The sequence below is a fragment of the Ambystoma mexicanum genome, chromosome 2q (genome assembly GCF_040938575.1).
Source record: "Ambystoma mexicanum isolate Mex_15411 chromosome 2q, UKY_AmexF1_1, whole genome shotgun sequence".
NCBI classification, from domain to species: domain Eukaryota; kingdom Metazoa; phylum Chordata; class Amphibia; order Caudata; family Ambystomatidae; genus Ambystoma; species Ambystoma mexicanum.
In genome coordinates this window covers 628568623-628594552 of record NC_090924.1, presented here as the reverse complement: position 1 = coordinate 628594552, position 25930 = coordinate 628568623, and the positions used below count along the sequence as shown (strand labels likewise).

At 45.3% G+C, this 25930-nt stretch overlaps 1 protein-coding gene across 2 annotated transcripts in view; it reads right to left on the bottom strand.

Moving 5' to 3' along the window:
- LOC138569646 (uncharacterized) overlaps positions 1–25930 on the bottom strand; it is a 1436407-nt gene that overhangs the window by 1362084 nt on the left and 48393 nt on the right. For both annotated transcript variants that reach the window (XM_069647797.1, XM_069647798.1), the window contains exons 2-3: positions 23155–23205; positions 503–663 (exon numbers count right to left, since the gene is read on the bottom strand). In XM_069647797.1, coding sequence (XP_069503898.1) covers positions 503–663; positions 23155–23205 — 212 coding nt within the window. The remainder of the gene's footprint in view (positions 1–502; positions 664–23154; positions 23206–25930) is intronic.

Below are 25930 nucleotides of genomic sequence, written 5' to 3'. Positions count from 1 at the left end.
CTGGTGGTGTCCATTTATACGGACGTACTGATAGTAATCCACAGAAAACATTTCCAGGGGAATGCCTCATAAAGACTCTGGGTCTGATTCATAGAACGTTTTCTTATGGTTTTGCGCCATTATAAAACACTTCAGTTTTTTAGACCGCTCTGGGTCTAAGGGATGCATCTGTGATTCACACATAAAGTATCCTTATTGTGATCCATTAACACAAGAAGCAGCTTCTATGCTGTCACAACAGTGACAAAGGAAAGCACCCTGCTGCTTGTTCATCAACTGGGCAATACAGTTAGGGTTTTCTGACATACCTCCAACATGGTCAAGACTACTGAAACAGGAGTAAACACAAGTAGCATGGTTGCATTAAACAATGAAACATAGCACCATTGTTGTGAAATAATATTAAGATGCCTGTGGTTTTGGGGGTATCTGTTACAGGGATTCAGGATATTACACACCTACAGTAGTTAATGTCTTTGCCTATTTCTTAAATTTGACTCACCTTTAAAACGAGGTGGCATCTTCCCAGTGCTTCAATAACAACCAAACCTTCAAGTGTGATGCCGCTTTTTTCATATGCCGTCCCTTGTAAAAATGTACTGGTTGTTGTTGAATACTTGTAGCTATAGCTGTGACCTTTTTGGAAAGTCTGCAAGCTAGACTCTGAAATTCAAGAAAGACAATCCAGATTTAGACGTGCACCTGACAGGCTCAACCCATTCCTCACCATTGTTGTTTACAAGTGTCAAAGCTGTCTGATAACAATGAATAGAAATGTATGCTTGATACCAATGACGCCTGAAAAGAAGTTATGCGCCACTAATTGTCCAATCACCCTACCTCTTGAATATTTACCAGTGGATGAGGTCAAGATGGCTTAAACTCAATGGTAGTATGAATAATCATCTTGATACAAGCTCCACCTTTTAGGTATATCCAAATTAGATATCATTAGGGGTCATAATTCTCTCTCCCCGTGCCTGAAGGATCTGTTCTCAGCTCCAATATTGCCCTTTCGTGACATAGCAATACAATGTGAGACAGCCGTACTCTAAATAATGTCTACTTTGAGACAATTGCAACAGTTTCTATGTGCCAAAGGTGTAGCACATCTTAATGTATCTTTATCTTCCCATGTCTGGCCCAGTACCCAGACCTCCAATTACCTAAATAAGTATCTAGAACCCAGCTTCCTGACTTCCAGGAGACCTGGGCATAAACTATTTCTACCTCACCATGGCTCAGTAACAACTAGTTAATTGGGTTGTCATGTCTTCTCCTCGTTTGGAAACATGAACAAAAAGATTATGCGTAGAGGTGCACATTGTGCCCTACTCACATTAAAGTGTATCAGCACAGCACTTCAATCACTCTATAGGCTCCCAGCAGGGATTTAAAGCTTTATGTGGCTCCTCCAAATCCTTTCGAAACCCCCTACTGATTCTATATATACCCTATATTAGGGTTATTCCTGTTCATTTTCCAATACAAGAAGGACATCATCTCTCATTGGCTGCATCTTATCTCTGGAACAAATGACCCCAATCTTTTCAGTGTGAAAATACTCAACACTCAGCACTGGTTAGGTATATTGCCACTAGTTGTCTCTTCAACAAAATCCCTTACTCGAGATCAGTGTACTCCCTATGTCTGTATTTGAGATGCCATTGCCACATTTTTCCACACTAATGCCTTGTTTTCAACCCCAAAGGAATGGTTGAAATTCCTTAGATATCTCTCTCCCTCATTAAATCTCTCCCGTCACCATGAAACAATGACTATCACATTCAGAAAGAAAATATAAATCAAACAGGGGCCACTTCATGACGCTGCCACTTGCAAGTGAAAAAGGACAACTTTTCATAAGCTATAAATCAAGGTCTCCACGCTTGACATTAGTAAGAGCGAGTAACACAGCCTCCACTGTGATCCTCCATGATCTGCAGGGCACTGGTGTCAACAGCCTTGCTGCCTCATTAAGTTTAGGGTTGAGGTAAATAAGAAATCACAGTAATTCCGTAACTTAACATAACAATTCATTAGAATTCATGATTAACTCTCTAAGAATAGCATGACAAAAAAGTATTTGTTATAAAGGATCATTCTATCTCTAAATCAAAGGCACGGCTATGGAGCAGCTTTTTCCCCTTACCTAGCCAATTTATATACGTCCATATTCAAGGAAAACCATATCAACAATGTAAAAAATAATTGTTTGGAAAAGCGTGCCTTTGGAAATCATTTTATTATGGAATGGCACCATGGAAGATCTGCCTGTTTTTCATGAATGGGTAAATGTTATGTTATGTTATTGGGCATTTGTATAGCGCCATTTACCATTGGTATGAATTCAAAACGCTGTGGGTTGAACGCCCTTGGGGGCTGTAATCAGATCAGTGGAGAGGGTAGAGTAGTAAATAGTGCTTGGGTGCACTCAGTATGTGTGCAAAGAGGTGCCAATTAAGTGGTGTGAAGCTGCATACTAGTACTGGGCATGGTGCAGTGGTTGTGTGAGTTCAGTAGAATGTGTGTAACAAGGCCAGTTGGACTTGGGTAGCTGTATTCTGGCAGCGTGTGAGTTTGAAAATGGGAGTATGTGTGCAGCTATGATGATTTTTCATGGGGTGTAACTGCGTTCTAAAGACTGTTGAGGTGTTCATGGAGGTGTATAAGTACGTGTGCAGCTAGATCAAATTAATCGATATTAATAGCTGCAGAGGATAGAGTTAGCATATTTGTTTGTTTAAGTATCTGTGTAGATTAGACGGAGACCCCGTTCCTTGATGACCTTCAAGGGCCTGTTGTGGTGATGTACAAGTACATCCTAGCTATGAAGACTGGTATTCAGTGTACCCAAAGGTCCAGCATCAGGCCAGGCCTGGTTGTATGTGCTGTGTCTGACTAACAGTTATTGCTCTCGGTCCGGTGTCAGGTTTGATTTTTGATAGGCTTCACCGGCTTTCAGTGTATCATATTCTTCCTCTCTATATTCAGCTCTGACTTAAAGTTGACAACTAATTGATGTCCCTTGCTGTTGCTTGCCTCACCAGTTTTGTTGCCTGATTTCTAAAGTGTATTCCCTTGAAGGTGGAACTAAATTTAGAGCATAAGTGCTAATTGTGATGCTGGAAATGCATTGGAGGGACAGGGCCTCCCTGTCCTTGTCCTGTAGTTCTTTTTCATTTGTGTTCTGTATTGTTTTCTGCCCAGGAGTCCATGTGGGACTCCTGGCATTGCAGCTCTTCCTGTTTTTGGTTTGGTGTACAGACCCATGGCACCTATCGGTGGGGGTGCAACCCTGTGCCCCTAGAGTATGTTTTTGGGTATCTGTGTGTGGCCCACAGAGCAGAGTATGGGCTGGTGGCAGCTCCATGCTGAATTTGACAGGTGCTCTGAGTATCCTCCATTTTGGGATACCCAGGCCCTGCCATTGGAATCAGTTGATTCCTGATAGGAAACAAGATGGCTCCTGTGGCCTCTTGCTTTCTATTGCCTGTTACCTTGTTTTCCCAAAGTCCTGGGAAGCCCTGACTCTGTCCCTTCCCCCTGACTGGCTGTTGGGTGGAAGTTCCATATATGGTGTTGTTGTCAAGTCCAGGCCCTACTGGCTGGAGTCTTCCCAGTGACTGTATGTTGTGGGTACACCCCGTGGGTGGGACCTGGGTGAATGGAGTGTGTGACCAATATGCAATTCTTGTTGTGGATGTCTGGTTTCTGGTATGAGAGATAGTCCTGTTCAAAACTGACATGAATGCAGTGTGTAGTGTTGCATGGCTGGGTACTTGTCACAATCCACATTCCTTGTTGTGAGTGTCTGAGAGGGAGGAGTATGGCCTGAATGCACTGTATGCCTGATTGGCTGACTGACTGCATGAATGCCCTTCTGTATGATTGGTTGCTGAGTGTGACCCAGCAGTGTGGATGGGAGACAGAATAGTATATCTGGGGACCCCTCACCACTGGAAATTGTTCAGAAGCTGAGTTGACACTTGAAGAGTAACTGGAACTGCTTATCCTCAACGACCAGCTGGAAGAAGAAGAACTGCAGCTGCATTTGCTTGGACCCGATCCGAAAGCTGTTGAGTTTGTCAAGGACTGATCCGAGAGAGGACCTGGTTAGGCTCCCTCTTCCCATGCTCCGAGGGATCATCGAGCACCGCCAACCTTCGCCGAAGCTCCCTGGAAGTCAGACCCTCGAAAGGCTGCCGACAGGAGATGGGGACCGCCGAGGAGAACAAAGTGAAGCACCCAGACATCGACCCATTGAAGTCCATTGCCGTCGACCATGGTTCGGAGTATCGCCGTAACCGCTGAAGGCCCGTCGAAGCAGTGTGGCCCAGAAGAGGGGACCGCTTGACGCCATGCCGCCGACGACCGGAGCCGCCCGCTCCTTTGCCTTAGACGGTTGAATTGAAGGACTCCCTTGTCAGCACCGTCGAACGCTTTATCCTGTCGGAGAAAGTCGAGGACGCTATCGCACTGAGGAGAATCCGCCGGTGGGTTTCCCGCCAACTAAAGACCACAAAGACTTCGACGACTCGACACCCTTGTCGAGCCACAGTTCTTCAGAAACTCTTTGCGGTCCTGAACTATCAATCGCCGAGGTGCCCTGCAAACCTCATCCTCGCAGGATGTCACCGACGAGCACCACCTGGATCAAAGCTGTGGTCTCAGCACCCTCAAACTTTTCATCGTCGACGCCAAGTTCACCTTCTTCGATGCCTCTCGACAATCCGTGGCTTCTGCTTTAAAGAGAGTTACTCAAGAAGGATCCATCAACGCCTCTTCGAAGAACTCTGCTCCACCAGGTACATTCGGGGGGTAGAAACATTACAGAGGGAAAGAAGACTTATAGAACAATATATGGACTGGGCTTATGTTATATCTTTGTTTTACAGGTTGCCCAGGTGGAGGGATCTCTACACAGAACTGTGTCTAGTGGTAGGGGCCAGTATTCTGCCAATTGTTCTAACCAACTGCTTTCCTCCTATGTCTATTGTTGGTTGCCTTTATTAAGTGATCTGTGTGACATTTGACCAGAGTATAGTTGATGCACTTTAATGAGATCTGATAATAATTGTGGTACCACTTTAGAACTGTAAATATTTACCATTGTAGATTTTCTGAGCACAAAGTGAGTTATTGTGATAGTGTACATAACCTTGAATATTAATTATATAAAGACTGTGTTTTAACTAATACAGTGTGTGGACATTCCTTTGTGGGGGCTTGTGCACTACACTGTACTTAGGAACCAGCCTGAATCACCTCCTGAGAAGCTAGGCCTTGATTGCCCGTCCATTGCTACTGTAATAGAGATTCTTGGCTGGGGTCCTCTGTGCCTCTCCTCTACCATATAGAGAGCAGAAGTACAGACCCCCCCTCCAGTCTTTACACTAATAGATACAAATTTTGGGTCACAGGTAATTGATTACTGCGGGTGGTCAGGAATTCCCATCCTAATTTATGGTTTGGAAATGTGAATTTGCACTGCATCAAAGTCCCTAGCGAGAACTGGGTGTGCTAAAGCGCTCGGGCACTTATCTGATAGGGGAGCATAGTGAATAATAAATAATAGCAAGAGATCAGAGCAGGCCCAATAATGCATCATAATCCAGGTGATACTGGGCCCTGCGCGGAAGTAGTTTGGGATCATTTCTTAGACAGAACAGGTTAAGCATCACATGATCCGAAACATTTCATGTCTGTTGGACGATGACAACCAGATCCAAGCCCAAATCATATTGATTCAATATAGGTGCTAGGAGGTCCACAGTATTTAGTTCTGCTCAATACATTCCCTGATAGGAGGATTAGCAAGATATAAGTGCTAGTAAGTCCTTGGTATGCAGTTCTGCTCAATAGGTTTCCAGATAGGTAAGATTAGCCAGGAGAGACATCTCCTGTACTAATAACATAGTGCATACTGGAGGAGGCCATGATCAAGCACAGTCATGGCATAGGTACATAAGTGCAATAAGTACTCGGGTTAGGAGTCTAGGGCAAATGATACATATAATAGGAGATGGATATCTCTTAGCCTGAGAGTGCAGTGTATACCTGGAGGAGGAATGCTATGATCAACTCCTTCCATGGCGTGGGTACATATGTGCTATTAGGATTCGGGTTTCAAGTCTAGCGCAATGGTCGTAGATCATTGGAGGTGGATATCTCCTGGCATGAGAGCGTAATGTATGCCTTGTGGAGGACAATGGACAAACAACAGGCCCAGTCGTAGCCTAGGGCGAAAGTGCTACTATACCCACTGTTTTGCATCCTCGCTATTGAATTCTAGGCTGGATAAGGGTAGCACAATCAGCTACGGTGGCACCTGAGAAAGGTTACCAAGCGATTTCTTGGCAGTGCTGGTAGGTTGAGTGGTCAGAACGGTCTCTTACTTGATTTTAGGGAGAGAGCCAGGTTTTGAGTCCCTTCCTGAAAGCCATGTAGTCTTGGCTGTGTCAAAAGCATGGATGAAGGAGTTGGTACAAGGAAACAGAAGCTTCAAGCTCAATGCGAAGACAAGTTTAGTTTAGTTTAGTTTAGTTTATTATTTGTAATGCGCTCCAAACCTGAGGGTATTCAGGCGCAAGGCACAAGGATATTCGAAGCTTGGTTACAACATGTAATATACATTTGTGTGCAGGTGCCGATTGGTTACATGTGGGCACAATAAGGTTATGATATATACAGGTACATTGTAGCATGCATAATTGTACAAAGCAGTCAATGCGGTTGGTGCATGCAGTGTAGAGAGGGGTGCCGGCAGAGTCAGCAAGGTCTGTGTCTAGATGTCGGCATCTTTGAGCCAGCTAGTGATGCGCTGGCGGAACTTGTGATAGGTTTGATTGATTCTTAGAGGGGGTGGTAGCGAGTTCCATAGGAGTGCTGCCTTGACCTGGAAGCTGCTGCCTCCGATTTTGGCGCATTTGTATCTGGGGACCCAGAGGTAGTTGGTGTTGGCGAGTCTGGTGATTCTTGTGGTAGGTTTCAAAGAGAATCTGTCTGATAGGTAGCGGTGTGCTGAATTGTTTAAGCATTTGTGGGTGAGTGAGGCAGTTTTTAGTTTTATTTTATCCAGAGTGGAGAGCCAATTGTTGGCTCTTCTGGTGTTAGAGATATGTTCTCTCTTGTGGATTCCTAAGGCTGCTCTCAGCGCATTATTTTGTAGGAGTTGGATTTTTTTGATGGTTTGTTTATTGGCTCCAATGTATAGAGCTTTGCAGTAGTCCAGCCTGGATAAGATGAGTGCTCTGGCTAGGGTGATGCAACTGTCCTCTGACAGGAAGGCCTTGCCGGCTCTAATCAGTTTGCATGTATATGCCGTGGCTGAGGACAGGGCATTGACCTGCTTGCAGATGGAGAGAGGGGAGTCCAGATAGAAGCCCAGAGTTTTAACCTCCTTGGCGACAGTGATGATATTGTTGTCTATGTCGAATGCTGAGTATTCGGGGCTGAGTTTTTTGAGGGTCGAGGGAGTGCCCAGGATGATGATCTTTGTTTTGTCATCATTCAGGCATAGACCGTGGGTGGCCATTCATACCTGAAAGATGAGATATATCTTGTTCACCAAGGCCGAATCCTTGTCGTAATCACCTGAAAGTGGTAGGAGAATCTGTGTGTCATCAGCATAGTTAGTGTAGGTGACACCCAGAAGGTCAAGATTATCGAATAGGGGATTGGTAAAGATATTGTAGAGGGTGAGTGAGACGCAAGATCCCTGGGGCACTGTGCAAGTTATGGGGATGGGATTGGCTGCTGCCATAGGGGCGAAGACTCTCATAGTCCTGTTGGTTAGGAATGATTGTATCCATGCTATGGCTTCTTTGGAGACGTGAGCTGCCAAGTCAAGGTGGCTGCATAGGACCCTGTGGTCAACCAGGTCGAATGCAGCTGATAAGTCCAGGAGAAGGATGAGGGCTGATTTCCCTACATCCCCGAGTTCATCTATCTATGACTTGAGGTCTAAAAGGGCTGTTTCTGTCCCATGTTGGGGCCGGAAGCCTGATTGCCTAGTTCCTAGTAGAGAGTTGGTTTCCAAGTATTTTTGTATCTGGGAGTATGCCATTTTATCTAAGATCTTGAAGAGAAAAGGCACTGTAGTAATCGGGCGGTAATTGGTAGGTATTAGTGGGTCTAGGGACTGCTTTTTCTGTAGGGGAAGCACCCATGATTCTTTGAGGTTGGATGGGATGGTATTGGTGGAGAAGGATGAGTTGATACGTTTCGTGATAAAGGGGGCCAGATCCCTGGCAGCATCCTTTAGGAGTTGAGCGGGGCATAGGTCGCCTTGACAGTTGGTGGGTTTGAGAGATAGCATGGTATTTTCTGTTTCTTTTATGGTGACTTTGGAAAACTTAAATCTGGGGTGATTGGTAGATTTACTTGGTTGCTCTAGGTTGATGCTGATGGGTTTGTTGTCTGCGAGTGTGGCTTTTTTCTTGGCAATTTTTGTTTGAAGGGTAGTGACTTTGTTGGCTAGAGCTTGCTGTATGTTGGAGCACCAGAGTTGGTCTTTGATGCAGTTATCTGGCACAGGGATGGGTGCTTCTAGCTCTTTGAGGATGACAAAGAGTTCTTTCGTGCTAGAGTTGGCTTGGGCAATTCGAGCGTTATAGGTTTCGCGTTTGGCGAGGATGATTTTTTTTTTGTATAGGGCTGTGGTGGAGTTGAGGTTGGCTTTGTTTACGTCAGAAGGTTGTGCTCGCCAGGATGTCTCACAATGTCTTTTTTGTTTGCACAATGATTTTAGGGAAGGGGTGTACCATGAATTGAGATGGGTTTGGGTTTGCTTTGTCTAAGTTTGAGTGGGTCAATAGAGTCTAGAGATGTGGTCATGATGTGGTTAAATTCCTTAACCATAGCTTCGGGGTCCAGGTTTTCCGGGATATTGTTGAGTGTAGGGAGGATGAGAGGTAGCAGTTTGTCACAGGTGATGTTTTTTTTGTTCCGGGTAGGAATGGACAGCGCTATAGGTGTGGGTGCCAGGGTGGGTTTGGCGGTAGTTAGGGTGAAGGTTATGAGGTGATCTGTCCAAATCTGGGGGGTATGGAGGCTATTGTGGCGTTGCAGTTGTAGTCTGCTACCCAGTCAAGGGTTCTGCCTTTGTTGTGTGAGGGGGTGAGCACTATATAGGTAAATCCTTGTTCCGCTAGGATAATAGCCACATTGGAAGCATATGTGTCTTTGGGCTCATTATAACCTAAGTTCAAGTCGCCTAGTAGTAGGACTTGGGAGGAGTTTTTTAGGTTATTCGAGATGGTATTTGATATGTCGTCTTCAAAGGTCCCAATGGGGCCTGGAGTTCTATAGATCAAGTATAATGTAAGTGTCCGGGTGTTATTTATGTTTAGTTTGGCTGTCATGAGCTCGCATGAGTTGATGACTGGGGATGGCACTAGTCTGCAGGGTAGATTGTTTCTCGTTATGAGTGCAATGCCTCCACACCGAGTATCGGTTCTGCCTGATCGCAATATGGTATATCCGTTTGGTATGGCCAGTGAGAGGGCGGATCCTGCTGCAGCGTGTAGCCAAGATTCGGTGACTGCTAGGAGGTCTAGCTGTTCAGAGTGGATGATATCTGCTATCTTTGTAGCGTGTGCAACTAGCGATCTAGAGTTTATTAGTGCGCCCTTGAGGCTAGGATTGTTTGTCTTGGGTAAGGTGGGACTAGCTGTAGTTTGGGTCTTGGATGGGGGGCTGTTGGTGGTGGTCGGATTGGGCCAGTGTTTAGTTGTTCGTTTGTTGGAAGATGCCATGGTTCTGGCTAGTGGTTCACAGAGTTTTGCAAGTTGTTCTACAGAAATAACTGTCCACAGGATATTTAAAGCTGGCAAGCGCACTACAGACAGAGGCAACGCAGGAGACAACGTCGACTCCAGAGAGAAGGCTTTCGATTGAGGGAGACATATACCGATGTGATGGAGCAGAGGCATCCACAGAAGCAGAAGGAGGAACGGAGAGCTAGAGCAGGAAGTGCTGTGGAGAGGCCGGGAACCACAAAAGAGTTCCTGGGCACTCGGCAGCTCGACAAAGCAGCGTCCTCCAGACTGGGACCTGCAGGGAAACAAGTGTGTGACCGCAGAGACGTGAGTGAAGTCAGAAGGACGTCTGCAGCATCCAGAGTGGGAAGCGAGCCATAGAGCTTTGCTGCAGATGTGCGATCAGGACCATAGACGCTGGAGAGAACCGGTGAGTCGACCTAAAGCAAGCGGGGACCCCGGGACGTTCTGGCAACCGAGCCAATGACAGTTTGAGCGTTTTGAGATTAAAGACACAAAAAATACAAGAAGTTTATTTGAAGACAGAAAAGACAGAGTGCAGACTCAAAACTCAATGAGAAGTTTTGTTCGAATGCAAAAAAGGCAAAGTGCAGAATCAAATCTCAATAAGATGTTTGTTTGAATGCAGACAAGGCAAGGTACTGAGTCATGTTCCAAAGAGATACAAGTGCATGAGATGCAAGTGTTGGCAAAGTTTGAACAAATATTACCGCAGACATATATACCGAACACACCACGGTATATACAGTTTTGTTGATAGAGAGAAACTATGAACTGCATATGAAGTGCTGGCAGCGAAGTATACCAGGCAAGTGACAACACAATAGAAGTCCTGGCAGGAGAGTACACCAGGAAGTGGGAATTGCCCAAAGAGTCCTGGCAGGGAAGTATACCAGGCAAGGAAAACTACACAGGAACAGTAAATAAAAGGATATACTTGTGTTAAAGAAAGGCTGTTGCTGAATGTATTGCCTAACAGGAACATTGTGAAGCTAGGAGAAACACAAAAGGAACTGTTAGTATTTATTTGTATTTATTGTTTTTATATAGCACTTTAATCCAAAGCGCTTTACAGTTTAACAACAAGAATACATCAAATATGAAACATTAGAAGCAAATAACAATATATATGAAACAGACCAATAAAACAGTATTTAGAACAATTTTCTTATGAGGATGAAGAAGAGAGGAGGGGGTGGCAAAGGAAAGGAAGAGGGGGAGAGAGTAAGGAGTAGAGTGAGTCAATAGGAAGAGAGGAGGACCAAGGAGAAAAGGGGGAAGGTAAAGAGAGCTAAGACGGGGTACTAGAGGGAGAGAGAGAAAGGTGAAAGGGGGAAAAGGTGTCAGGGTGGGGAATGAAAAAGAAGTGATTTTAAGGTGGTGCGGAAGGAGGAATAGGTGGGGATGGAGTGGATAGATAGAAAGAGATAGGGAGTTTCAGTGTAGGGGGCAAGAAGCTGAAAGGAGCAGAAACGAGAAGAGGCACAAGGGGGTTGTGGAACAGAAAGTAGGAAGAGATCGGCAGAACAGAGAGAGCGAGAGGGGGTGTAGAATGAGAGAAGAGAGGAGGGATATGTGGGGGCAAGGTCAGGAAGAGATTTAAAGACAAGACAAAGGAAGTGAAATTGCCATCCATTTTGAATCCAGGGGAAGGAAACACCCCTCTGGGTCCAAGGTGTTTCCCCTTGGGGAACATTTTTGTTGGAGTTATTCTAATCTTTAGTTCTGAACACTCTTCTGCCAATACAAGTTTGAAGACATTTCCTTGCACACTTTATTATTCTTTAATTGGTAGTGTGAGGGACAGGATGGGGCATTTTGGACACAATGATGGCTTTTCAGTAATTGACATCCTTACACAGACAAGTTTATAGGTAGGGTAAATCCTCTTTAGCATAGGGTCAGAGATGTATTTTTCCAACCCATTTTCATTTGAATAAAAGTCTTTAACCAAGAACATCACACCTTTGGGTCTGGCTTTTCCTTCTGACCCCTTACAAAACATTGTTGAATATGTATGAAACACACTTATATTTCATCATTAACAATGATAGGACCTTGATAATACTCTAAGATTTTTGTTTGAACAGCTATGCTTAAGCAATGCGATTCGGGTAACATACACTTCTTCAGGGGAAGTTCTGTTTGTTTCCCTATAATCATAGATACATGTAAATAGTTCTTATGCATGGTATGTCAAAAGTTAAATTAACATAATCTGCTATGACTCTAACCATCCTCTACTGGAGGGTAAATAAGCACAATCCTGCCAGTTGTGAAATTCTGAAATGTTTCTAGAAAAAGAAAATATTTTCTGAAAACTATATTGCACAGTTCAGACGCTGAAAATAATATTTAGTATAACATACTATGGTACTGACTCAGTACCTATTTTGTCCAAGAACTGAAATTTCACAGTGGTGTTTCAATCTAAATTATTTCCACTGATCACTTGAGTGCATAGATCATCTACACGTCACCTCCTTAACATAAGATTAATATTAGTTGCATTGAAGTCCCACTAAAAGTGTAACTAATAGTAGTCAATGGGCCTCATTACAAGGTTGGCGCTCCGGTAAGAACGGCACCGGTAAGGCAATACTGGCATCCATTACCAGGCCGGTGTATCATGACCCTAGATGCCGTTGCTACCGGCATCGTCAAGGACCCGCTGTGGCCGTGCACCACCGTACCGGCATGTGGGCACGCGCGCAGATGGGGAGGCCTTAATACCAGCATGCCGCAAAGAAGGGGACACCACGAGTCACACGTACAAGTACATACCGGCATCGAGATGCCGGTAAGAAGGGCCACCATGATGCCGGCAAGACCGGCATCGCGGACCACCCGTAAACAGCAAACTGCTGTGTAACCAAGTGCCACAGGTGCACTCAATCAGCACAGGTGGAGGCAATGGAGTCAGGGTCAGCACAAAAGGAGCACACCCACACACCACACCCCCCTCCAAGGCAAAATGCTACCACTTGTACTTGCCATACTGGGCCTGGAGGACATGCCTGCACTGCTACTCCTTGAGCAGGCACTACAACAGTAAACACAGAGGAGACGCCGGAGGAGAAGGAGGGTGAGACATGCCCAGCAAATCCCACCAGTGCAGGCAGTCGCTCCCCGCAGACAGCCAACAATCCAACGTATAAGGGCCAATCCATTTGACTTAACCCCAGCACAGACCCACACCCTGTACCTCCTGGACAGAGACACCATCACCAAGATAGTGGAATTAATACAGGATGACTTGGTCAGCCTGACCAACATCCGCACAGCCATCCCCCCTTTGCTGAAGGTGGCTTCTGTGCTCCACTTCCTGGCCACAGGCACTTATCAACACACAGTGGGCCAAATGCATGGCATGTCCCAATCATGCTTTTCTGTTGTGTTAAACCAAGCGCTGGATGCACTACTGAAGCATGCAAATGCCTACATATCCTTACCAAGGACACCACAGGAGGCAAATGCCACCAAAATAGCATTCCATGCACTGGCAGGCATGCCCAATGTAATTGGTGCCCTCGACTGTACCCATGTAGAGTTGGTAGTCCCACATGCCGTGGAGGCGGTGTACCGCAATCAGAAGCTATACCATTCCATCAATGTGCAGATGGTATGTGATGCCAGCCAGATAATAACACATTGCTGTGTCAGATACCCAGGATCCACGCATGATGCCATGGTGCTATGAAACTCCTCACTACCCCGCTACATGGAAGGAGACGTTGTACGAAGTGGCTGGCTGTTGGGTGAGTCTGCCCTCTGGGCCATGGGGGCAGATGGATTGGGGGGAGGTACATGCATATGCTAGGGGAATGCCCTCTGGGCCATGGGGGCGGATGGATTGGGGGGGAGGTACATGCATATGCTAGGGAAATGCCCTCTGTGCCATGGCGGCAGATGGATTGGGGGGAATGGTAGTTTCTTAAGTCATCCGCCGACACACAGCCCTCACATTTGCATGCAAAATGCCCCTAGCCAAGACATACATTGACTGGTGCTTTAAAATCCTAGGACCCTAGGTCATGTATGTCACACAAGACTCCCTCTATGGATTGGCATGCACAGTACAGGGCTGACAGTCATGTGGATGTGGCTGCCAATGACGAGATAGTGCATATGAACTTGAATGATGTACAGGCTGAGCACACCTGTCAACTGAGCCTCATCCTCACACATACCTCCTTCTGCTCCCATGTAGGTGATGCTGGATATCCCCTGGAGCCGTGGCTACTCACCCCTGTCAGGAACCCGCAGAACAGGCACGAGTAGGACTTCAATCGTGCACATACACGTACACGTGTGGTCATTGAGCAGACATTTGGCCTTTTGAAGGCACGGTTTCGCTGCATCAGCAGTTCGGGAGGGGCACTCATATACGGGCCTGAGAAGGTGGGCAAGATCATCACGGCATGTGTAATGCTACATAACATGTGCATCCGGCGGAACATACCCCTGCCACCTGACGTGGAGCTGCCACCACCTGGTGAAGTAGAAGGAGAGGAAGGAGTAGAAGTAGGACATAGGCCAGGACGCGAAACTCGTGAGGGTCGCGCAGTGCGCAAAATGGTCATAGACCAATCATTCTGATGTACTTTAATGCAGAGGGTGCCATGTGTTGTGTACTGTGGGCACTGGTTGTGTGGGCACATGTGCACGAATCACCATGAAGCAATAAAATGACCTATAAAAAATCAGCAATGTCCACTCATGTGATGTTTGTTACACAACTGGTGTATTCGTGAGAAATTAAGTACAACATGATTCAACAATCCACGCCCCCACCACCTCTCCACCTCCCCAACCTACTCCCATGCCCCCAAACACCCCAGTACTACACACTACACCCACCACCACCCCTCCACCTCCCCCAACCTACTCCCATGCCCCCAAACACCCCAGTACTACACACTACACCCACCACCACCCTCCACCCACCCCCTAACACCCAAAGTCAACTATGGCACGACATGTGTCTGGATGTATGCCCAAAGGGTTTATGCAGGGTGGACCTGCTACTGTTGAGCCCCCTTTAGAGGTGGGCGTTGGATCTCTGAGCGGCGCAAACTCAGCAGGGACATGCGCACGGGGCTGGTCTGCCTCGAGCTCGATGGCGTGGATGATGCGGATTACCCAGATGGTTGTGATCCAAGGGGCAGGGTTTGCCGTTGGTCCATGCGGTCAGCAATCCCGGTGAGGATCTGACCCAAGGCATTGAAGCCATCACGCACTTGCTGTGCACTTGAGTTAATGGCCTGGATAACGGCCGCGGTGCTGTCCTGGATAATACGGCGTGTTGTCTCCCCTTCAGCAAGGTACTGCTGCACATAGCCTTGCATCACCTCCTGCCGGGCCTCCATCCTGGAGAGATGTCCCTCATGGTCCTGTATGGCAGTGTGGGTTGTGGTCGGTGGGTGATGTGGTGGCACAGCATGGATCATGGGGCTGTGCATGGCAGTAGACCACTGTCCATGGCTTCCCCGGTCGGATGAGTCCCGCTGAGGTGTGTCCTGTGGGGTGGCCTGCGGGCTTGGTGTGTGCACTACAGGCTCTGAGTGGACAAGTCCTGCATCGCCCTCATTGTCCGGCCCAGCTACCTCATTAACACTATGATCTGCCGATGCAGCCATCTCCCCAATTGTGCTGGCAGCAGCAGAATGTGTGCCATCCTCCATGCCTGCTGTGTCCTCTGCCAGTGTGGACCACGGATGCAGGTGCAGGTGTCAGCTCATCCTGTGTACTTGTCAGTGGTGCTGTTTTTGCACCAGTTCTTGGCCCGCTTCCCCCATGGCCCATCCTTGGTCCACTTGAGGTTGATGGACCTGTGCCATCAGATTGCCTCCTAGGCCTTTTGGCTGGTGTTGTGCATTGTGCACTCCCTTGCGCTTCATCACTTCAGCATCCATACATGTGGGGGACAGAGAGTGGCAGGATATCAGTGATTGTTCCGCTTGCATTGTGCATGCATTAGTCATTGGACATGTGGCGCCATCTGATCAGTTGCATTCGTGGCTTTGTAGGGGACTGTGTACATGCAATGTTGAAGAGTGGATTTTGATAGCGTAGTCGTGTCCACATGTACGCATTGTTGGGTGCAGTTGGACATTGATGTGTTTTGGGAGGGCCGTCCTGGGTGGCACATGCCCATGAAATGTGTCTTGTGGGTGTATTCGTGTATGACCGCAACATGCATTGGGATGGGATGGTGGTAGACCCAGAATGTGTACATGGATATGTGTAGGTGTGCATGATGGCCCATTTGTTGGCTGACATAGCAGCCACATTTGGGGGAGGATGATTATGATTATTTTTACTGTTTCAGTAGGGACACTCACCTTCATCTGCCGATGTTGGGACGCCAAACTCTGCTTCACCGACTCCTTCGATGGACTCCACGTCTATGATGGAGCTGCAGGTCTCCTCCCATCTGGCCAATTTCAGTGGGGAGTGTGGTCCTCCTCCTGTTGCCAGCCCCTGGCTCCGATTAGCTGACAATATGTGCCGGACTCTCAGCCTGAGGTCGTCCCAACGTTTTTTGCAATCACGCACTGTGCGTGCGGTGGTGCCGACTGCACTTGCTTTCTGGGCAACTTCTTCCCAGATGGCCTTTTTCTTGAATTGGGCTGGACGCCTGAGGTCGTTGCAGAACACCACTTCTGCATTTGCCACAAGGGTGTCGGCTAACATGTTCAGCTCATCGTCTGTAAAACGTGGTTTGCGCAGGCGGGCCGTGCCTCTCCGGGTGGTCTTCGACATGTTGTCCGTGGTGGCCTGGGAGTTGGGGTGTAGAGGGTCCTGTAGGTGGAGGATGGCAATGGATTGTGTTTTTAAAGATGGCCACCATGGCATTTCCCGTTCCGGCGCGATAACGTTACTTCCGGGTCCGGTATTAACTCACCAGTTATTTGCACTATGTTAATAACTGTAACAGTATTTAGGGGTTGCCGTGCGTATTGGTTGATGCCGCTGTGTGGGGGTTTGGGGGTCGTTACCGGCATGCAGGGATGCACGCACCCGCGCACTCTTGATCGTCCGCAATTTGCGGGTCGGTGCCAAGCCGGACATGTTATTACCGCCATGCCGGTACGGCCAGATTTTTAGCGCCAACCTTGTGATGAGGCCCAATGTTAGGTCCTAGTAATATCACTTACCTGAAATATATGCTGTTAATTAAACACTTTTGGAAAGTTCAAAATCATTCTAGTTAAAAGAAACAGGGCCTCATTCCGGGTTTGGAGCTAACCATGGAGTAATTAGCTCCATGGTTGCCTCCGAAACCGTCCCAAATCCGGCATGGTGAATGGAGTAATTACCGGTCCATTCCAGGGTTGAAGGGACCGGTAATTCCCCATTCACTTTTTGCCCTTCCCATTCCCATTTCTGCCCCATAGGGCTCAATGGGAATGGGGAAGGAGGTAATTACGGCACCGTAAATACCTCCGAAGTACCTTTGCGGGTCCCGTACTTTACTCCTGCTAAAAGCAGGAGGTAAGGAAGGACCCGCAAAGGGACCTCGGAATACAGAGGTAAGGGATTACCGGCATCGGCACCCTTACCAGTGCCGGTAATTCCTTACCTCCAACCTCGGAATGACAGTCTGCTTGTAGAGCACAGTTTAAGTAACTAATGTGCCCGTAATCCCTTTGTGCCCTATTCAGAGTTCCCTTAGCGGGTCCCTTCCTTAACGCCTGGTTTTACCAGGCGTTATGGACGGAACCCATTAAGGGACTTTAGAGCTAATAACGGTACCGCAATTTGCAGTACCGTTATTAGCGCCTTCCCCCTTCCCATGGAGCCCTATGGGGGCTCAAATGGGAATGGGGAATGGCTTTTCAATGGGGACTTACCGGTCCTGCAAAGGTCGGAATAGACCCTTTAAGTCCCCATTGAACCAGGGCGGACTTGGTACCAGTATGGGAGGTAGTCATGGCGCTAATAGCGCCATGATTACCTCCATACACGGAATGAGGCCCATTGTGTGAAACACTGGAACCATGAACGCCTGGAAGCGTCGGCATCCGTTCATAACCGTGATTTGTTCAGTATATCTCTATGGCCCATACAGAGTGCCATGTTACATGGGCAACTTTATATCACCTAACAGGTGTTTAGAAACATAATTAATAATTTGAATATGTGAAGGCATCATGAAGCAAGACACAAACATATTCAAAGTTCCAACAGAATTGTTTTATTAAATCAAATGTCAGGATGGATGAAGGCCTAACTTGCCCTATACTAAGGTGGGATTTCCCTATCTTAAAGAAACTAAGGAAAGTCTGAGTCAAGGAGTTCAACTTAAAAGTTTGTCTGTGTCCAAAACCGATCCTTGCCCTCACAACTAAAGCTAAACAATGTGTAGGCATGTCAGCAATAACTGAAATAGTGATCAAAATAATGTTCTGAGCTTTTTCCAGCTCCTAGCTTAATTTTCAGCTCCCCTTCCCTAAGTTCAAGTAACTTCCACAAAAGTCTCAGGATTACTTCTCCCAAGTTCAAGACAGTTCCACAAATCCTCGGGGTGCCCTTCCCCAAGTTCAAGACAGTTTCACAAATCCTCAGAATTCCATTCCCCAAGTTCAAGATAGTTCCACAAATCCCCTGGGTTCCTTTCCTCAAGTTCAAGACAGTTCCATAAAGCCTCAGGGTTCCCTTCCCCAAGTACAAGTAAGTCACTTTGCACTTATTCTCAATCTTTCACTGGTCTGTAGAAGAGCAGCCAACTGCCTCTGCCGGAAGGCCCACCCCCTACTACCTGTATGCTAAAAGCCTGAAATAGTGCTATGTTTGACTTCAGCAGTTGTGACTATTCCACGTCGAGTCTTCGAAAAAAGGTATCCACTAAGAAAACCTTATCAGATGTATCCCCAAAGAGATGACAATCTCTTAGAAGAGATCCCCGAAGGAATATGAAAAAGAGAGAAAGAGAAGTTGGTGACATCACAGGAAACGAGCGTAACGCACTGAGAAGACTGGCTGATGAAGAGAATGTATGGACCTTATAGAAAATGATGATGATGTAAAGAATCCTGTAAACCTTCATGTGCAAAACGAAAATTGCACGTGTGAAAAGCACAGTAGCAAATGCAAGCCATTTAATAATTGTACATATGCAGCAACGCAATGAGACTAAGTGATCATAGAAGCTGGCTATAGGTAGTGAATAGACTGCAGGAGAAGCCGCCATTATATAGAAGCTGGACATCGGTGTCACAATTTTAGTAAGTTCAGACCATGAAGAGAAGGGCTGAAAACTGTGTCGCAGCAATGAATTAGCGAGGAGCATGGAAGAAATGGGAAGGGCTGCCTGGCCTGGTGTCAAGGCTGAAGGCAGCCAAGAACTGATTATCTATCCTCAAAGAACAGTGAACGTGAGAAGTTGAATTATCCTTCGTTAAGGTGTAAGGTGAAAAGAAAGGCCACCATGAGTGCAAAGTTTATTAATTCAAGACAATTAAATGCTATAAAATGGGCCCAATTGCAGTCTCCTGTCACGTGGGCTAAGGATGGAAATAGAGTTGGGCACGCAGTCCAGAACTTTGATAAGCATGTGCTCACACTCCCTTATATTCCCAGAGACGAGAATATATTGCAAGGCCAAGTTCAAAGACAGTCTGCATGGCAGAAAGCATGGGTGATGAGAGATGGTGGGCTAATTGGGTGGGGAGGTACAGTCAAGTCAACCTCCTGGCACCTGGGTCTGAGTTCAGATGCTGCTAAGTGAATCAAATGTTCCCAAGGGCATGAGCATGCCAACCAATTGTAGCGGGTCGTAAAACAAAGGGTCTTATAGTTTGAGAGGCAACAGAGTACCGTGTTTCTAATAACTGATGAAGATGACTTGAACTAAGGGTGGGCATGAGTTGTTCACCTAACTGTAGAGACCCAATCACAATCCAACCCCTTACAGAAAGTATACTTAGATGTTCCCCTTGAGCCAACCACAATCCCCGTAGGTTTTTTTTATTTGCCACGTAACATGACATCACGTATGACGAGTAATTGCTATACAAGTACTGTATTTTTATTAAATGCTTTGGGAGAACGCTGTCTGATATCCGTTGATGTCTGTTGTAACTCCCTGTTTTAGATAATCGATATTAAAACAGTAAACAAACTTTGCCATCTTCCTGAGTTTGTCTGATTATTGGAGTACGGAGTTATTCTGTTACCCATCCACCTGCATGACACGCTACCTAAATGAAGGCCCCAATGGTCACGTCAAAACAACTCCAGATCAACTTTGCACTCCTCCCGGATTGGATCAACAGTTCAAGCAGATTACTTCTTCTTAGCTCACTTCAGCAATGTCTTTTGGCTTTCACAATTGAGAGTTTTCTGGTCTAGGTGCAGCTGTCAGACCACTCGGTCCACCCATCACAGGTCGCGCAACCAGGACCTGTAGGCTTCTGAGCCCACACAGGTTCTTCTGTATCTGCCCCTGTGTGAATGTTCACACTCACATGACTTCTCCTTGTCAGCCTCTTGGCTTTGCCACAATGTGTCATATATCTGGAGCCAGTCTTTGACTTTGCCACACTGTATTGATGCATATAGTTCAGCTAGTGGTAGCTATGCTCCTTCACCACCTTGCTGTCATGTTCTCTCATAACCTTTCACACTTGCTTGCTTATTTCGTACTTTGCTTTCAATTAGGCAATATTCAATTTCACATTCAATTGTCATTAATTCATAGCATTGACAAAAGGTTCTCATTGAGTTCGGTATTTAATATTTTCAATTGCTTACTTTGCCGCTTTCATATTCTTTGCCACTCACATATTGTATTCACTTTACTTTGCTTCCAACCCTTGGCTTTGGGTCTGTTTGATTGTGCGCATGCTGTTTCATTCATTCAGTTCCTTGGGGTTGTCTGCCGCATCCTGGCTCTCCTGCAGGACCCACCATGACTGCCTACTAGCAATCAGGACTCCCTGCAGGTCTTTTTGCTGCTGGTCTCCTTCCTTCTTATGCACCTGTACCACTTGACAGGTTGCAGGTGCGGGTTCCAAATTGCAATAGCCGGGTTACAATTAAAGGAGCACTTGGGACATGCCTGACATTTACAACACTTTGCAGGCCTCTTCCTCGTCTTAGTACTAGAGTGGTGAAATGACTTACTAGTGTTCATTATTCCTAGTCACCCCTTCTTTGTCCCAGTACTGTATTAGGCTGAATGAGGGGAAATGAGAGATGTTTTGCAATAGCCCATAAAGGCCGGAGGAGGGTTAGGTTGCCTCTCATAAGGGAAACAGGGATACCATGTCTCACTATTAACCCCTCACCTTTTCATCCTTTTCCTGTGGTTTCTAACTGGATAATGTCCTCTGTTATTACCCTGGCTAGAGGGAAAGGGTTAACAATAACCCATAAATGTGCTTGGGATTACAGGTTCATCATGGAATGGGAAGTGGGAGTACCATGTCTTCCCCGGGGACGTCCTCTCCCCAATTCCCAAAGGCCTTTGACCCAGGTGATCCACCCTCACTTCTCCGCCCCCGGGGTCAGGATCCAAAAGTGACCACCTGAGAAGATGACCCATAGGGAGTAGATGTAGGACACCCTCAGGGTTCTCATAATTATGAGATTGAATTGCCTATTATAGTGCACACTTTTGAGTATTTGAGTGATATAAGTTAATTGCCAAGTACGGAAACTACTTCAACTTATAAAATAATAAAATAACTCTATTCAAATTACATAAAAACTTCATGTTGAGTACTATGAGATTTTATAGTATCATTTAGCTCAACGTCATTCTCAAACTTCCTTTTCTATGTATTCATGATTATATTGTAATCAAATAGCTGTGTCTCTTTTCAACTGTGTTGTACTTTATCCCAAGTAAATTTACATATGAGAATAATATAAATAAATGTAATTCTATTCCAAATTCTTACCTTTTGGACACATTGCCTCCAGTTTCTTAATTTAAATACTCTCTCTCCTCTGTAACAGTTGATTCAAATTGCCATCCCTTTTAGGTAAGGATACTCTTTCCAAAATCACTAACTGCATTTGTGCAATTATATGTTCTGTGTTCTTATAGTGCAAAACAATTGGATAGTTTAGATTATTGATTCTGACATTTGATTCATGTACTTTGTTCAACGTATCTTCGCTTTTCGGCTATCCATCATCACGTATCATATGTTGATGTGTCTATTAGTCTTATTGCCCTTAATGATATTATGGCAATGAAGGCAATTATTGCATGTTAAGGTGTCATTAAAGGGACCCTCTTGCAAAACAATTATGGGACATTCTAACTAAAACAACATCCTATTGATTTACGGCAAGCATCTGTTTAGAGACTCAGCAACCTTTCTTACAAGAAAATTAAGTCAAAAAGAAACCTTTAACAAGAGGGTCTCTTTAAAGTTATGTTACCATGCAATAACTGGCAACAATGTCACAATACCTTTAAGGGCAGTAGAATTAATCATCAGAGGATGACCCATTTATCTGCAACACACATCAACGTGTGATAGGACACAAGTGATTTACGTCATACAATGACCACGTGGCATCTTCTATGTGGGGATGACTAACCCGAAAAGAAGAGCTACATTGGACGGAACATAAATCAAAGGTCAGATTGAATAATCTGACATTTCCAATTGTATCTTTGTATCTCACTTTAAGCAAAAAGAATATGTAATAACACATATGCAGTTTGTAATTGGTAAAGTGAATCCACTGTTACTGAGCACAGAGGTTTGGGGGATTAAGAAACGGGAAGCAATGTGTCTAAAAGGTATGCATGGAATGGTATTTATTTATTTATTTATTCCCATAGACAAATTTGCTTGCAATCAACATCTGTGGTGGCTCCACATAGTACCGCTCATCGGCAGTAGCTTGGGGTGCCCCAATTATCACATTAGCAATGCCTGCAATTCCCACGTTTTTCCAAAAAAGGTTTGTTCACTATTCAAGATTAGGATCAATACAAACTGTACACATATAGCAAGCTATATACATAGACTACACTGTCACATCACTCTTTTCTTAAGTGCGCACACATAAAGGTGGACATGTACGTGTGTGTTTCTTTTTTTTTTTACATGAGGGCAATTTCATTTCCTTTTCAGGGGAAGCTCTGAAAGGGCACATGTTCCCTGCAGGAGTCTGTCAGATGCTTGGCAATGGATAGGCCCTACACTGTCTACAATTAGAGAAAGTCATATCCTACCAGGGTCCACTGTGCAACACGTTGCATGTATCAGTGCTTGGGGCTGCATGGCGTTGCCCTGCAGATGGTGATACAGTGCATCAAAGCGAAACAAGGCACTCACTCCCTAAACATAGTCCAGATTCATTGAAACTTCGGGTCTGTGAATGACTTGGCTGTTCAACTCACCTGCGCATTCCGTGACACAAGAGGCTCTCTGCCCTGCATTCTCTGCCACACCTAGAAGAGCAAATAAAATATAATTGTACAAAATGCAAAATATCCGCTAGCATAGGTCAGAGTTCACCTGGGTTCTCATCAAGTTACTCTATTGAAATGCACAGTAAATTCTGCCCCGGCATCATTAATTATGACTCAATATGACTTGATAAAACTATGTTTAATGTATAGCAACATCATCACATTTTTCTTTGTAACATCCTCTTTATCCCAACTGAGCAGCACCCCCAGGAAAAAGTCCAAGCACTACTGCATCTGGCAGTCGGGATAGGTTTTGTGTAATTTCCTCAGTGCCCGCATCCGATGGCTGGAGAGCAGCTTTTCTCTGCATGCGTGTGGTGACCCTCATGGAGGACCCTATTTCCCAAGTCATTGCATTTATTTATTTATTTATTTGTTTGTTTATTGTGATAAGTATGAACGCCACTTGCAATGTTGTCTGATTCAGATCACTTGTAAAAAGGATGATACAATTAATCACTAATGCTGCATTCCGAAGTGAAACTGGCCCTTGGTCCAAGTTAATAGGAACTTTAACCAGGGGCAAGGGACATTACTACATCATAATGGCTCAAGAAGGGGGCATTTGCTATGATAACATTCCACCCAATGGCGATAGAATGTTTTGCTTAAAACAAGGAAAGATAAAGGAAAAGACTAGAATGCAGGAACAGAAGACTTATTCCAGCTATTACATGCCTCTGTCACTTCATTGTCTGCAAAGGAACATTAGACATTCCAATGTTCTAATGAACATTTACAGAAGCAGTTTGAGGGCAGTATCATGTGTTAAGGGCCCTAAAAACCGAGTTAAAGGCCCAAATGGAGAGTGAGCATTTAACAAGGTTTATTGGCCTATAATGTCTAGTACAACCTACGGGTGGGGTCCTTAAAGTGTAACCCATGTTACTCTTGACACTATCTATATATATAAAAGTAAAAGGTTGTGTGTAGGTTTGTGGCACAAGGCTTTGTTCCTTATACAATTCCTGACTGTTTCACCAATCTGCACCAAATTTTGCATAGTTACCTGTTAGGACTCTCCGGACTGACTGGTTACATGACGTTTGGACACCCCACCCCATTCCATCGATTTCGCAAAAGTCACAATGTATTTGTTGAATTGTGACTTAGAAAAGCTTTGTTCCTTATATAATTCCACACTGTTTCAGCAATCTGCACCAAATGTTGCATAGATACCTATTAGGACCTTCTGGACATTACCGGCTATATGACATGTGGACCCCCCACGCACCTCTTACCCAGATTACAGCAAATTTTAAAATTCGTTTGTGGGTGCCTGCCGACAAAGCCATAAACCATGCTCACCTGGGAGCGAAACAAGAAATATACGCGAGACGAATTAACCTGAGAGGCAAAGGTGAAGGCAGGTAGCATTCCAGAAGTTTCAACATGTTTACCGCATTAGGTGAAATTACTTTTCCAGGGGATTTCCGTGAGATTGTGCCTGCTGACGAAGCCGTAAACCATGTACACCGGGAAGGGAAACAAAACATGATGTTACCAAGCAAGCTTTACAATACCGTAAACCATGTTCACCGTGAAGGGAAACAAATATGTTTGCTGCATCAGGTGAAATTACTTTTTTCTAGAGGATTTTTGTGAGATGGGGGCCTGCTGATGAAGCCATAAACCATGTTGACTGAGAAGGAAAAGAAAAATGTTTTATCAACCAGTCCCAACACGAGGAATTAAACTTAATGTCCCGAAAACCATGTTTCAAGCCTCTCATAGGATGCACGATTTCTGAGATATTTGCACCACAAAGAACTCCACCACGCCAGGCTAAGGCGGCCTACAGGATCATTCATTTTCAACAATTAATGAGAGTGTTATCATGTCTGTCTACATAAACCGTTTGGAGAACGGGTACCTTTGCTAGTAGTATATATAAGTATATAGAAGTCATTAGCACTTAAATCTGCCTGGGTAGTACCTGCCTGGCCTGTAGCATTAGAATGTAACGTTCTGAACAATCTGAGAGTGATGTGAACCAATCTTCGGGCTTTTCTTTTTCCTAAAGGCTGCAGATTGCTCAATGCGAATGCACGTTGAGCATTCCTAGGGACATGACAGTGGCAAATACTTTGCTGGGTGTCATTAATGCACAACAGAGCGGTTTGAATGATCGCTTCTGTGCTGTAAGGGACAAGACAGGGGTAAAAGCAGGCCATTAGAATCATCAATGTTCTTTTCCTGGGTGCTTGGAACAGTTAACTCGATTTATACATGTCTTGTGTAAATAGAAAGAGGGTTTAGGAGATGCCTAGAATTCCATGAATATTTCATTTTTGATGTTTTATTTCTCTAACTTTTGAAGTCTTGTCTTAGTACAGGCCTAATAGGTGTTACAAAATGATTACTTCTCTGCGGGAGTATGGGGATGAGTAGTGAGTCAAGTGCCTTCTTAACCACAAACTACTACTAAACCAGCAGTGATACAGAAGCAGTCCAAACAATAATAGTAATATGGGGCCAAAATAAGAAATGCCCAATCAAGGTTCTATAAGTATACAAAACTTTGATCAAACGTAAAAATACACACACATAATACAAACACCAATGACCCATCCTTATAGGGGAAAACAAAAAGAATGCAGACTTTGGAATAAAAGGTACTCTGGGTTTGAAAACAGGGGTATCCAGGGAAACAGTTTCAATAGCAAATGTTCCAATTCAAGGTATTGGGCCTCATTACAAGGTG